Source organism: Neolamprologus brichardi, chromosome 18 (assembly GCF_056152115.1).
Source record: "Neolamprologus brichardi isolate AB-2024 chromosome 18, ASM5615211v1, whole genome shotgun sequence".
NCBI lineage: Eukaryota > Metazoa > Chordata > Actinopteri > Cichliformes > Cichlidae > Neolamprologus > Neolamprologus brichardi.
The window spans coordinates 610,641-622,413 of record NC_142121.1 but is presented as its reverse complement, the minus strand read 5'-3'; the positions used below and the strand labels follow the sequence as shown (position 1 = coordinate 622,413).

Below are 11,773 nucleotides of genomic sequence, written 5' to 3'. Positions count from 1 at the left end.
ATGCAGAACGATCGTGGCTGTCTGACGGTTTGTGGGTTCAATGAAGACAAAGCAGCAACAACATTAAAGCGTCACCTGCAGATCTGTACCTGGCTCCACATTTACCTGCTACCGGAAGTTTGACGTGATTGATGTTTGGTTTAATAAAACGTGTTTGTCTATGAGTCAACTGAGAGGTTCCCAGCTGAGCTCCTCAGAATCAGCTGATTTATTTTCTACAGAAACTCCAGGAGATCTTCCAGACAAACATGTTTACTCTGGTAGAAACTGCCACCAAATTAATGTCACCGGGCAGAACATGCTTTCTCCTGTGAGCATCTCACTCGGAGCTCTGTGCACCTCCAGTGTTCACAACAGGAAGCTAAAATGTGCTTTTCTACGTCCACCGGAAACGATGCGGCCACAGTTTCTCCAACAGTGATAGAAATGTGCAGGTGTGATGGTGCTACAGGTGCAAACAGGAAATGAGCTCATGGAAGTGTTTTAAATCCACTTTTTTAAACCTATAACTCAGATAAATGTGACGTTTTTGTCTCCAGCTGATCCTGCGTCAATTTCCGGTTCCTTCAGGGCGCGGCGCCATTAGCTGTAGGAACAAAGCAGCTCATTGGTCGGCGCGATCAGGTGGTCTCGGCTCAGCCAATCGCAGGCTTTGACGTTGCGCCGTGGAGGGCCGGGTGGCGTTCAGCAGGAAGCGTCGCTGCTTCGGTTCACGGTGTTTTCATCGAGTCGTTAACGGCGCCGGAGACGGAAAACCCGCGCGCACGCGACCCCCGAAGAGGTGCGGAATCGTCACCACCGCGCGAGGCTGACGGAGGAGAGGCCGACCGGACAGCCCACGGGACCGGACAGCCCACGGGACCGGACAGCCCGCGGGACCGGACAGCCCGCGGGACCGGACAGCCCGCGGGACCAGTTAGCCGCTAGCCGGCGCTCGGTGTCCGTCAGAGAGGTGAGTGCTCCCGGGGCTCGAGCAGCCTGAGAGCCGCGCTGAGCCGCGACCGCAGGCCGACGCCAAAGTTAGCGCGAGAATCAGCTGATTTAGCTTCTTCCGGCTTCTGTAGAAAGAAACACAATCAAAGACGCAATAACGGAGAAACGGAAGACACGGGGGAGGTTTCCGGTCGGTTCGGCAGCACATTAACAACTGACAGGTTGGACAGGCGGGTCCATCCAGGCTTCAGTCTGACAGCTTCAGGTTCAAGTATATCAGAGCGTTCATAGAGCAGGAAGCATTTCCCTTCATCATCATCATCGAGGCTCCTCTGAGGAAGATGTTCCTGAGTCTGTGTTCATGAAGCTGTAGATCCAACATGAGTTTATCAGCTGGAGGCCGGACACCAGCAGGAAACAGCCCTCCGGCCTCTACAGGCTCAATGTGCTCTCATTAATGTCTCTGCTGAACGCTCGACGGGTTGTTACAGACGCCTGCATCCAGCTGCATCTCCTACGAGTCCTCCCACAGATGAGTTCCTCCGCTCTGCATAGCATCCTCCCCACCCACAGCTGCAGAACCAGGACAGCCATCACCTGCTGCAGAGGAGGGTGAGAGGAAACGAGAGACGGGAGGTCGTTTCCAAACAGGGTCTAAGGTTTACCTCCTGCTGCTGTGACTGAGACCAGCACCCCAGCAGCTCAAGCTTACCTCGCTTAACTACAACTACACTGAAGACTAGAGCGCGATGTGACAAAGCGTCCAGTTAGCGTAGATGTGAAAATGAAGTTTAAAATAAAAACATGGAGGAAACTTTGCTAGTTTCTCACAGCTCGGCGGACGAGGCTCTGATGGACACAGCTCTGTGTTCGTAGGGGAACACCTGCACTGACCTTCCTGAATCGGCCCCACGCCCTCTGTAATTAAAAATACTTGATCTGACACAGGGTCTAATAAAAGCTACGGTCCTCGTTATCGCCTCGCCCCCCCGTGCTGCCTCTGACCCTGTGGTCACCAGGTCACGCTGTTTACCTTCTGATGTAAAGCTCTGTTGTCAGGATGTGAATACAGTGAAATGTGTGTGAAGGAAACACGTTTTCTGTTTCCCGTGATATTCATGGTCTGGGTTTCTCAGAGGTCAGAGGTCGTGAGAGGAAAATAAATGACGTAGAAATACCTTACTCTGCTCGCCCCTCAGCTGCTTCTTTTATGGGCGAGTGAACGGCAGCAGCCATGACCGCCGAGCCGGACGCGCTGGCCGTGGTCAACCAGCTGAGGGACCTGGCCGCCGACCCCATGAACCGCAGGGCCATCGTCCAGGACCAGGGCTGCCTGCCCGGACTCATCCTGTTCCTGGACCACCCCAACCCTCAGGTGGTCTACTCCGCCCTGCTGGTGAGCTCACAGTCCAGAGGAGACACATAGACTCTCTCCAATAGAGAGGGGGCGGAGCTTACATGAGGGTTTCAGACACCCGGAGCAGCTCTCGGCTCGATGCAACACCTGCTGTGTACAAAGATCTGCCCCAGGTGTCTGAACCCAAACATCAGAGTTAGAGGCTGCTGGTTTATTTCCAGCAACAGAATCTGTTCTTTTAAATTAGACGATATTTGAATAGAGTTTGGTGTGTGAAGCCGTCTCTGATTCAGTTTCTCTTCCCGGGTGTCCTTCCAGGCGATCCGTTACCTGGCAGAATGTCGAGCCAACCGGGAGAAGCTGAGGGCGGAGCTGGGGATGATGCTGAGCCTCCAGAACGTCATGCAGAAGTGAGTCTGATGGAGCTGATCCAGGTTTCTGCAAGCACAGTAACAGACTGTCACTTCCTGTTTGCTCTAAGAAACACGTTTAAAGGAAGAAGGAATGTCGTGAGTCGCTACCAACCTGTTCAGCAGAGCGCTGACACTCCTGCTGCTGGGAAAACGAGTTTCCACAGCTCTGCTCTTTCCATCCAGGTCGACCACGCCCGGAGAGACAAAGCTGCTGGCGTCTGAGATCTACGAGCTCCTGCAGGCGTCCGGCAGCGGCGACGCCGAACCGGCCGAGGAGCCCGTCAGCAGCCGCCGTAAAGCCCAGTTCTTCCTGGGCTCCAGCAACAAGAGAGCCAAGACCGTCGTCCTCCACATCGACGGCCTAGACGACTCGGTCAGCGCGCCTTTCACTCAGTAATGATTCCCTCGGCGCGAGCGGTGGGAGGAGTCATGAGCGTTTTGTTTTGTGACCCTGCAGAGTCGGAGGAGTCTGTGCGAGGAGGCGCTGCTGAAGATCAAAGGCGTGATCAGCTTCACCTTCCAGATGGCCGTGAAGAGGTGCATCGTCCGCATCCGCTCGGACCTGAAGGCCGAGGTCAGACCAGGCCACGCCCCCTCGTGGTTCTCGCTGTATAATCACGTGATCACAGCTTCCTGCTTTTGTTCCTTTGTTGAAGTTTTTGTGTCGTTTTCTGTGAATCAGCTGCTGAAATGTGAGTTTCAGGAGCATTTTGATGCTCGTCTTTGAATAACTGACGATGTTTTCGTGTTCAGGCTCTGGCGTCTGCGATCGCCGCCACCGAGGTGATGAAGGCGCTGCAGGTGGTGAAAGGAGAAGACGGAGACGAGGTCAGTTTGGCTCTCAGCTCGTTCGCACGTCACGCTTGCTCTCGTGCTCACAGCTTCGCTCTGCGTGATGTTGAAGCTAAAAGCAGCAGAAGAGAAGGTGGAGCAGGTCTGTCAGCTGTGGGGTTTAACCCTTTAAAGCCGGTCAGAACAGCACGCTCCGTTTTGCGTAACTATTTTTAAATCCCGGTAGCTCTGCAACCACGTGAGCTAGCGCAATAATTTTTTTTGCATATGAAACCGGAGGAGTTGTACTTACATCTTATGCCATCAGCTTGTCCTCGGTCACAGTTTCCTTCCACATATAGTTTTGCAAAAACTGCATAAAAAGCACTTGCAGCAACAAAAACATAATATTCCAGAAACACGCTTTGCTGATCCGATCAGCTGTTCGTAACACTTCCTACGTCCATCAGCGCGAACTATCGCATGTCCGCCATGTCCTGCCCGAAACCGGAAGTGACGTCATTTTAGCAGAAATGTAGTTTTTTTTACCATCAGGGTCTCATGAGCCTATACTGGTGTTTTTAAAAGTTATGTTTGACTTTATGACTTTCTGTGTGGTTTCTGGGATGCTTAGGACTCATATTGCACTGCTGGAAATAGTTTATTTTGATGCATATGCTGCTTTTTTGCAAATTTGCATTATAATATTTATTTTCGTTTTTCCTGCAGTATATAAAAATTGGTGTATTTCAAAAATAAAACTATGAAGACACTCAAAATAAATTTCCTGTGGTGGGAAACTATTTTGTGCAACTTTTTTGTATTTACAGTTTTGAGGGATAAGCCTCTTAAATTTCTCTAACTAGAAATATATGTTAAAAAAACAAAAATGATTTTCAATTCTTTTGTAGTTTATTGCGCTTTTTTGCAATTTATGTAATTACTATGCACTTAATGCAGACATATTATTAAAATTTGGGCTGTAATGGTTGTATTGATGTATATCAACTTGAAATGCTCCCAAAAATGGCTCCACAGCATGTAAACATATAATATAAGCTCTGGCGGACTTGGTTCTATGGTCGGTCTTAAAGGTTAAAGAGCTGAGACGCTGTGTAACCAGCAGGGGGCAGCAGAGACAAACTCACACCTGGTAGTTAGAAATGTGCTCGCTCAGCCGGCTGTCACTGTGGAGCCCACTCAGGCCTGCTGCATCAAAGACGTTACAACATTTCCTGCTCACACAGTAACACCCAGTTTGGACCCACTGTGGGCCTCCCACGGGGGGGGCACAGGGGGGGCACAGGGGTACTCCACCTGGGCCGGGTTTACTACGCCCGGCTGATAACACCATCAAAGTGGGATCGTGGGAGTGGGTGTAGCTCATGTTTGTGAGCGTGGCAAGATGACGGGCACGAGTTCACTGACAGGAAGACGCACACAAACCAAGGGGCGGGGTCATGCTTAAAGATCAGCCTATCGCAGCGCGTCTAACGTGTGCGTTCCCGTCCGTGTGTGCAGGTCCTGATCCCGTTCCCGGAGGATGGCTCTGTGGAGGTGGAGCAGAACGTGGACCTCCCCGACTACCTGCCGGAGGAGGAGAGCCCGTCTCAGGAGCCCGACAAGGCGGTGAGCCGAGTGGGATCGGGGCAGGACGCAAACAGCTGGCTCGGAGCCGCCGCCAACTTCCTGTCCCGCTCCTTCTACTGGTGACCGGGCGGAAGGGTCGGCGCTCCGCGGCCCCGCCTCCCACCGTCGGACCTTCGTCCTCGTCTCAGAACAAAAACTCACAGCTGCCAAACCAGGATGTTCAGCTGGAGAGACGACGCAAAGTGTGAAATGTTGCCGTGGAAACTGTTTCCTCCTGGGGTCGCACGCTCAGCCTGACCTGCACGTGGCGACGTCGTCTCTGTGAACCAGTCCTTGTGTTACAAACCAAAATGTCTTAACAGACAGGAAGTGAACAAACGCCGAGTCAGAACAAACGAGACTCCTCCTCCTTTATACTGTTTATTATTTATTGGCCCTCGTGCCGTTTGACGTGTTGGAGCGGCGGCGGCGAGCCGTGCCTTTCAGTTTCTCTGATCACAAACTTCCTGCTGCTTCCTTTGGGGCTGCAGAGAAACATCGACGAGCGAGAGAAGAAGAGCTGGTTAAACGCCGCGCTGGGCCGAGCGGAGCGTTTCCTGTAATGTCTGAGTGCGGGCTCGTAACGTGAGCCGCGTGTCGGGGTCAGAGGTCAGACTGTTTCGCTCATATGTGGCAGATGTGTTAATGTGAGGAAGGACGTAACCTAACATAACAAATCAGGACAGGAACGTTTACAGTTATTCAAACAGGCGACACGGTGCCGGGGTCCTCGCTCCGGCTGTAACGAGATGCACGAGCCTTTCTGCACTCACGTCCACCGTCACGCCGCCCGCTGCCGTCACGCCGCCCGCTGCCGTCACGTTTAGTCGAGAGCGTCAGTTTAAAAGCTGCGGGCCGATCAGAGAGACTGAAAGGTCACAGGTTTGATTGCCGACACTGTCGTGTTTATGGAGACATGTTACCTGCTTTTATTTCACCTCGGAGACCAAAGCGTTGGAATCACCACCTTTTTTATTAAACATGGTTTAATCTGAGGCTGCTGAGTATGAACGGCGTGTGTTACTCTGTGGACGACGCCGGGAACAGAAGCACGATCCAGTGACGTGACCGGTGACGTGTGAGAAGACGGCGTGCCGGCTGGGAGAGCTTAGAGTCCGAGAGAGTAGTGTTCCGGTTTTCCCGAGCATCAGGTCCAAGGAGCTTTAACGAGCTCACGACTCCACCCACAGAACGCACGGTCCAATCACGTTCAGAGTAGCCTGTTGAATTTAAGACAGCAAGGTAAACGCATCGATGATGTCATTGGCGTTTCCATGGAAACGCTGTATAAAACGCCCCGTCGTAGAGCCTCCACGGAGTGCCGAGCTCCAACCCTCGGGTTCCTGAGGATGTCCCGCTCTGATGGTAACCACGGGACCGCTGAAGCCGCCTCCTCCCGAGGAGGGCGACGCCCCGCCTCCCGGTTCTTGACTGACATCACGGTTCTGCCGCCTCGCTAAACGCTCGCGTTAAAGCCGAGCTCAGCGCTACGGCGCTTTACAGCGTTATTACAGGTCATGTGACCGAAGCATCTTTAAAACAACACCCAACGCGCATGGGTGAGCTGTTCTCCACCCGTGCGCGCTGTTCTCCACCCGTGCGCGCTGTTCTCCACCCGTGCGCGCTGTTCTCCACCCGTGCGCGCTGTTCTCCACCCGTGCGCGCTGTTCTCCACCCGTGCGCGCTGTTCTCCACCCGTGCGCGCTGTTCTCCACCCGTGCGCGCTCTGCTCTTGTTTCCTCAGGTCAAAGTGTGAAGTTTCACATGTATCAGAAATAAAAGCTTTTCTTTGATGTTGTGGTGACGTCATGTTTCGCTGAAACCAGCTGACGCTCGTGCATTTTCTTCATCGTGTGTTCATCATGTGTTGCCGTAGAAACGTCTGTGTGGTGACTGCTGAATAAAAACTGGTGAACCTCGAGCTCCTGTTTCAGATTCGTTGTGTTGTCACTCAGCACTGCTCACACAAAAACACACACGAGCCTCAAATGTAACAAACACAGTGGTAAATATTCAAACGGAGAAATTATGCTCGCACTGAAACGTTTAGTTGACAGATTGTAGTGATCTCGAGAGCGGCCGCGGCTCCGTTCAGCAGTCTGATGGCGGTTGGAGAGAGGTTTCCTGTGAGAGCAGGCCGTGGTCGGGCTCTCGACAGATGGCGCTGTGGCCCTACTGGTCCTCTCGGCGACCTGACCGCTCTCCTCGGGCGCACACACGCAGATGCTGCCCGTCAGCACTGTCAGTGGTGCGTCTGTAGACGTGCTGAGGACTCGGGTGTGCCTCGTCTGTACTTCATGATGTGATTTGTACCAAACATTGAACGTTTAAGGGCTCAAGACTCAGCCCTGAGGGGCCCGGTGCTCAGTAGGAGGAGTCAACTCTATTGTCCTTACACATGTACAAGTTTAACGTAATACAGCTGCCATCCAATCAGAAGTGCAGTAGGAGCAGATTATATATACATAAGGGTCGTATAGAAGGTGGGAACAGATGTATACAAATAAGTATACAGATGTTTATATTGTTATACAGGATATACAGATGTGTTGCATATATGCAGATGTGTTGCATATATGCAACACATCTGCATATATGCAGATGTGTAGCATATATGCAGATGTGTTGCATATATGCAGATGTGTAGCATATATGCAGATGTGTAGCATATATACAGATGTGTTGCATATATGCAGATGTGTTGCATATATGCAGATGTGTTGCATATATGCAGATGTGTAGCATATATGCAGATGTCGCAGTGTGAGGTGAACATCTACAGAGTGCTGTGAGTCTGCCTCAGTGGGGGCGTGGCTCTCTGGACTATAACAGTGGGCAGTGTAACAGAGACTCTGTCAGTGTCCTAAAACTAAAGCAGGAACCAATGTGAGCGTGTGGTGAATGTTGAGAATGAATGACATCGTGGTCACTGGGAGGGATGGGGGGGTGTGGATGGAAAGGTTCAGTAGGGTGACAGCTGTGGGGAAGAAGATCTTCCTAAACCTGCTGGTTTTAGTCTGAAGGGTCCTGCAGCGCCTCCTGGAGGGGCGGAGCTGGAAGAGTTTATTGGCAGGATGAGAGGAGTCCCTGAGAGTGATGCGTGCTCCACGTAGACATCTCTTCTTGTGGACATCCTCAATGGCAGGAAGTGGAGTCCCTGTGTCCCGCACAAACTGAGGTGTGCTTGTCAGGAAGTCAAGGATCCAGTTTTGAAGGGGTGGCTTCATCCTGAGTGGGCCCCGTCTGTTTACCAGCTGCTGGGAGATGTGGTGTTAAATGCTGAGCTGAGCTGTTCAGGCGCGGTGGATAAAGCGTCCTCGTGGATAAAGCGTCCTCGTGGATAAAGCGTCCTCGTGGATAAAGCGTCCTCGTGGATAAAACGTCCTCGTGGATAAAACGTCCTCGGTGGATAAAACGTCATCGTGGATAAAGCGTCCTCGTGGATAAAACGTCCTCGGTGGATAAAACGTCCTCGTGGATAAAGCGTCCTCGTGGATAAAGCGTCCTCGTGGATAAAACGTCCTCGTGGATAAAGCGTCCTCGTGGATAAAACGTCCTCGTGGATAAAACGTCCTCGTGGATAAAACGTCCTCGTGGATAAAGCGTCCTCGTGGATAAAACGTCCTCGTGGATAAAGCGTCCTCGTGGATAAAGCGTCCTCGTGGATAAAGCGTCCTCGTGGATAAAGCGTCCTCGTGGATAAAACGTCCTCGTGGATAAAACGTCCTCGGTGGATAAAACGTCATCGTGGATAAAGCGTCCTCGTGGATAAAACGTCCTCGGTGGATAAAACGTCCTCGTGGATAAAGCGTCCTCGTGGATAAAGCGTCCTCGTGGATAAAACGTCCTCGTGGATAAAGCGTCCTCGTGGATAAAACGTCCTCGTGGATAAAACGTCCTCGTGGATAAAACGTCCTCGTGGATAAAGCGTCCTCGTGGATAAAACGTCCTCGTGGATAAAGCGTCCTCGTGGATAAAGCGTCCTCGTGGATAAAACGTCCTCGTGGATAAAGCGTCCTCGTGGATAAAGCGTCCTCGTGGATAAAACGTCCTCGTGGATAAAGCGTCCTCGTGGATAAAGCGTCCTCGTGGATAAAACGTCCTCGTGGATAAAGCGTCCTCGTGGATAAAACGTCCTCGGTGGATAAAACGTCATCGTGGATAAAGCGTCCTCGTGGATAAAGCGTCCTCGTGGATAAAACGTCCTCGGTGGATAAAACGTCCTCGTGGATAAAGCGTCCTCGTGGATAAAACGTCCTCGTGGATAAAGCGTCCTCGTGGATAAAACGTCCTCGGTGGATAAAACGTCCTCGTGGATAAAGCGTCCTCGTGGATAAAGCGTCCTCGTGGATAAAGCGTCCTCGTGGATAAAACGTCCTCGTGGATAAAGCGTCCTCGTGGATAAAACGTCCTCGGTGGATAAAACGTCATCGTGGATAAAGCGTCCTCGTGGATAAAACGTCCTCGGTGGATAAAACGTCCTCGTGGATAAAGCGTCCTCGTGGATAAAACGTCCTCGTGGATAAAACGTCCTCGTGGATAAAACGTCCTCGTGGATAAAGCGTCCTCGTGGATAAAACGTCCTCGGTGGATAAAACGTCCTCGTGGATAAAGCGTCCTCGTGGATAAAACGTCCTCGGTGGATAAAACGTCATCGTGGATAAAGCGTCCTCGTGGATAAAACGTCCTCGTGGATAAAACGTCCTCGTGGATAAAGCGTCCTCGTGGATAAAACGTCCTCGTGGATAAAACGTCCTCGTGGATAAAGCGTCCTCGGTGGATAAAACGTCATCGTGGATAAAGCGTCCTCGTGGATAAAACGTCCTCGTGGATAAAACGTCCTCGTGGATAAAACGTCCTCGTGGATAAAACGTCCTCGTGGATAAAGCGTCCTCGTGGATAAAACGTCCTCGTGGATAAAGCGTCCTCGTGGATAAAACGTCCTCGTGGATAAAGCGTCCTCGTGGATAAAACGTCCTCGTGGATAAAACGTCCTCGTGGATAAAGCGTCCTCGGTGGATAAAGCGTCCTCGTGGATAAAGCGTCCTCGTGGATAAAGCGTCCTCGTGGATAAAACGTCCTCGTGGATAAAGCGTCCTCGGTGGATAAAACGTCCTCGGTGGATAAAGCGTCCTCGTGGATAAAACGTCCTCGGTGGATAAAGCGTCCTCGTGGATAAAGCGTCCTCGTGGATAAAACGTCCTCGTGGATAAAGCGTCCTCGGTGGATAAAACGTCCTCGTGGATAAAACGTCCTCGTGGATAAAACGTCCTCGTGGATAAAGCGTCCTCGTGGATAAAACGTCCTCGTGGATAAAGCGTCCTCGTGGATAAAGCGTCCTCGTGGATAAAACGTCCTCGTGGATAAAACGTCCTCGTGGATAAAGCGTCCTCGGTGGATAAAACGTCCTCGTGGATAAAGCGTCCTCGTGGAGCCGATTGAAGAACTGAGGTGATGTCTCGATCAGTCTCTACCTTATAAAGGATGTAAGTGCTACAGGTCGAAGGTCATTGCCTGAGCTGACTGAGGGTTTCCGTGGCACCGGGAGGACGGCCGACCGGCTTGAATATACCTGTGAAGATGTGAGTGGGCTGATCTTCTCCACTCCACCGTTTCAGGATTCACAGATTTCACAATGTGATTTTCTGTGGTTACAATTCAGAAACACCAAAGTCTGCCTGAGTTAGTCACTGTTCCTGTTTCCACACCTGCTGTGGGCCAGTCACCTGGAAAACATGCCCATGCAGGGCTTTCCCACAGAAAACACGAATAAGGACCCAGAGGAGCAAAGCTGGCGTGGGCAGTGTGGGCACACCCACCTCTGTGGGATCGGTGTGGCCTTGTCCTGCCGTCTGTGGGCCTGCACGGGCATGTTTGCTGGCACATGGTTTATAATCAGGCAATAACAGGGAAGCATGTCTGCTGTGGAGATGAACACAGAACAGGTCTTATTACAATATCAGAGGCAGAGGAAGGACGGATCTAAACCTCCATGAAAGGACAAAAGGAAGGAAGGAAGTGAATGTTTTCGGGCAGATTCCATTTTCTGAATCAGAATAACCTGTTTGGTTTTCTCCTTTCATCCTGATTAGCGATGACTTGTCTCACTGAAGCAAAGATCCCTGCTCGGGGTGTGGGAGGAGGCATGAACGCCGGGGGGATGTCAGGAAAAATCAGCTCAGTGAATGAGGGAGCAGAGCCCACTGTGGGCCCAGGACTGGTGTGAGGCGTGGGGTTGGTTTGCTGTGCTCCAAATGTAAGAAGGATCCAAAAGTGAGAAGAGGTAAATGAGACGAGTCGACACGTCTCTGCCTGCAGGTCGCCGCCGCCGCCTGCAGTGGGCTCAGAGAGGGGCGGCGGCTTCTCTGAGTGTTCTGGCTCAATGTGGCTTTGACTCCTGCGCTGAGAGGAGGCTTTTGTTCAGCTCTGTGCAGAAAAAGAAAAGCTGCTGTTGTTCGTGCTGCTGAAAGCTGCAGTTCACGCAGAGGAGGCCGTTCCTCCACGGCGAGGTCGCAGCGTGAGGCCCGGCCGTGCTGCGTCCAAAAACACGAGCATGATGAGCTCATGCAGAGTTACACAATCGTAAACACCACACATGACGGCTCGGAGCTCAGAGGCACAGACGAGGCAGGCGAGAGGATTGGCGAGGGCGCCGTCCTGGTGTCTTTGG

The 11,773-nt window shown here is 51.9% G+C and overlaps 1 protein-coding gene across 2 annotated transcripts; it reads left to right on the top strand.

The window, feature by feature from the left end:
* The first annotated feature begins 639 nt into the window (after positions 1-639).
* Positions 640-6,271, top strand: LOC148097214 (armadillo repeat-containing protein 1-like). 2 transcript variants are annotated; one of them, XM_087831914.1, is made up of 8 exons: positions 640-855; positions 907-952; positions 2,133-2,329; positions 2,609-2,700; positions 2,887-3,076; positions 3,161-3,322; positions 3,457-3,531; positions 4,996-6,271. In XM_087831914.1, the coding sequence occupies exons 3-8, from the start codon at positions 2,168-2,170 to the stop codon at positions 5,185-5,187; spliced, it is 873 nt and encodes a 290-aa protein (XP_087688040.1). In that variant the 5' UTR covers positions 640-855; positions 907-952; positions 2,133-2,167; the 3' UTR covers positions 5,188-6,271. The 2 variants fall into 2 exon arrangements, with proteins under 2 accessions (XP_087688040.1, XP_087688041.1); XM_087831915.1 differs by lacking the exon at positions 640-855 and having other exon boundaries at positions 863-952; positions 3,161-3,277.
* The last annotated feature ends 5,502 nt before the right edge of the window (positions 6,272-11,773 follow it).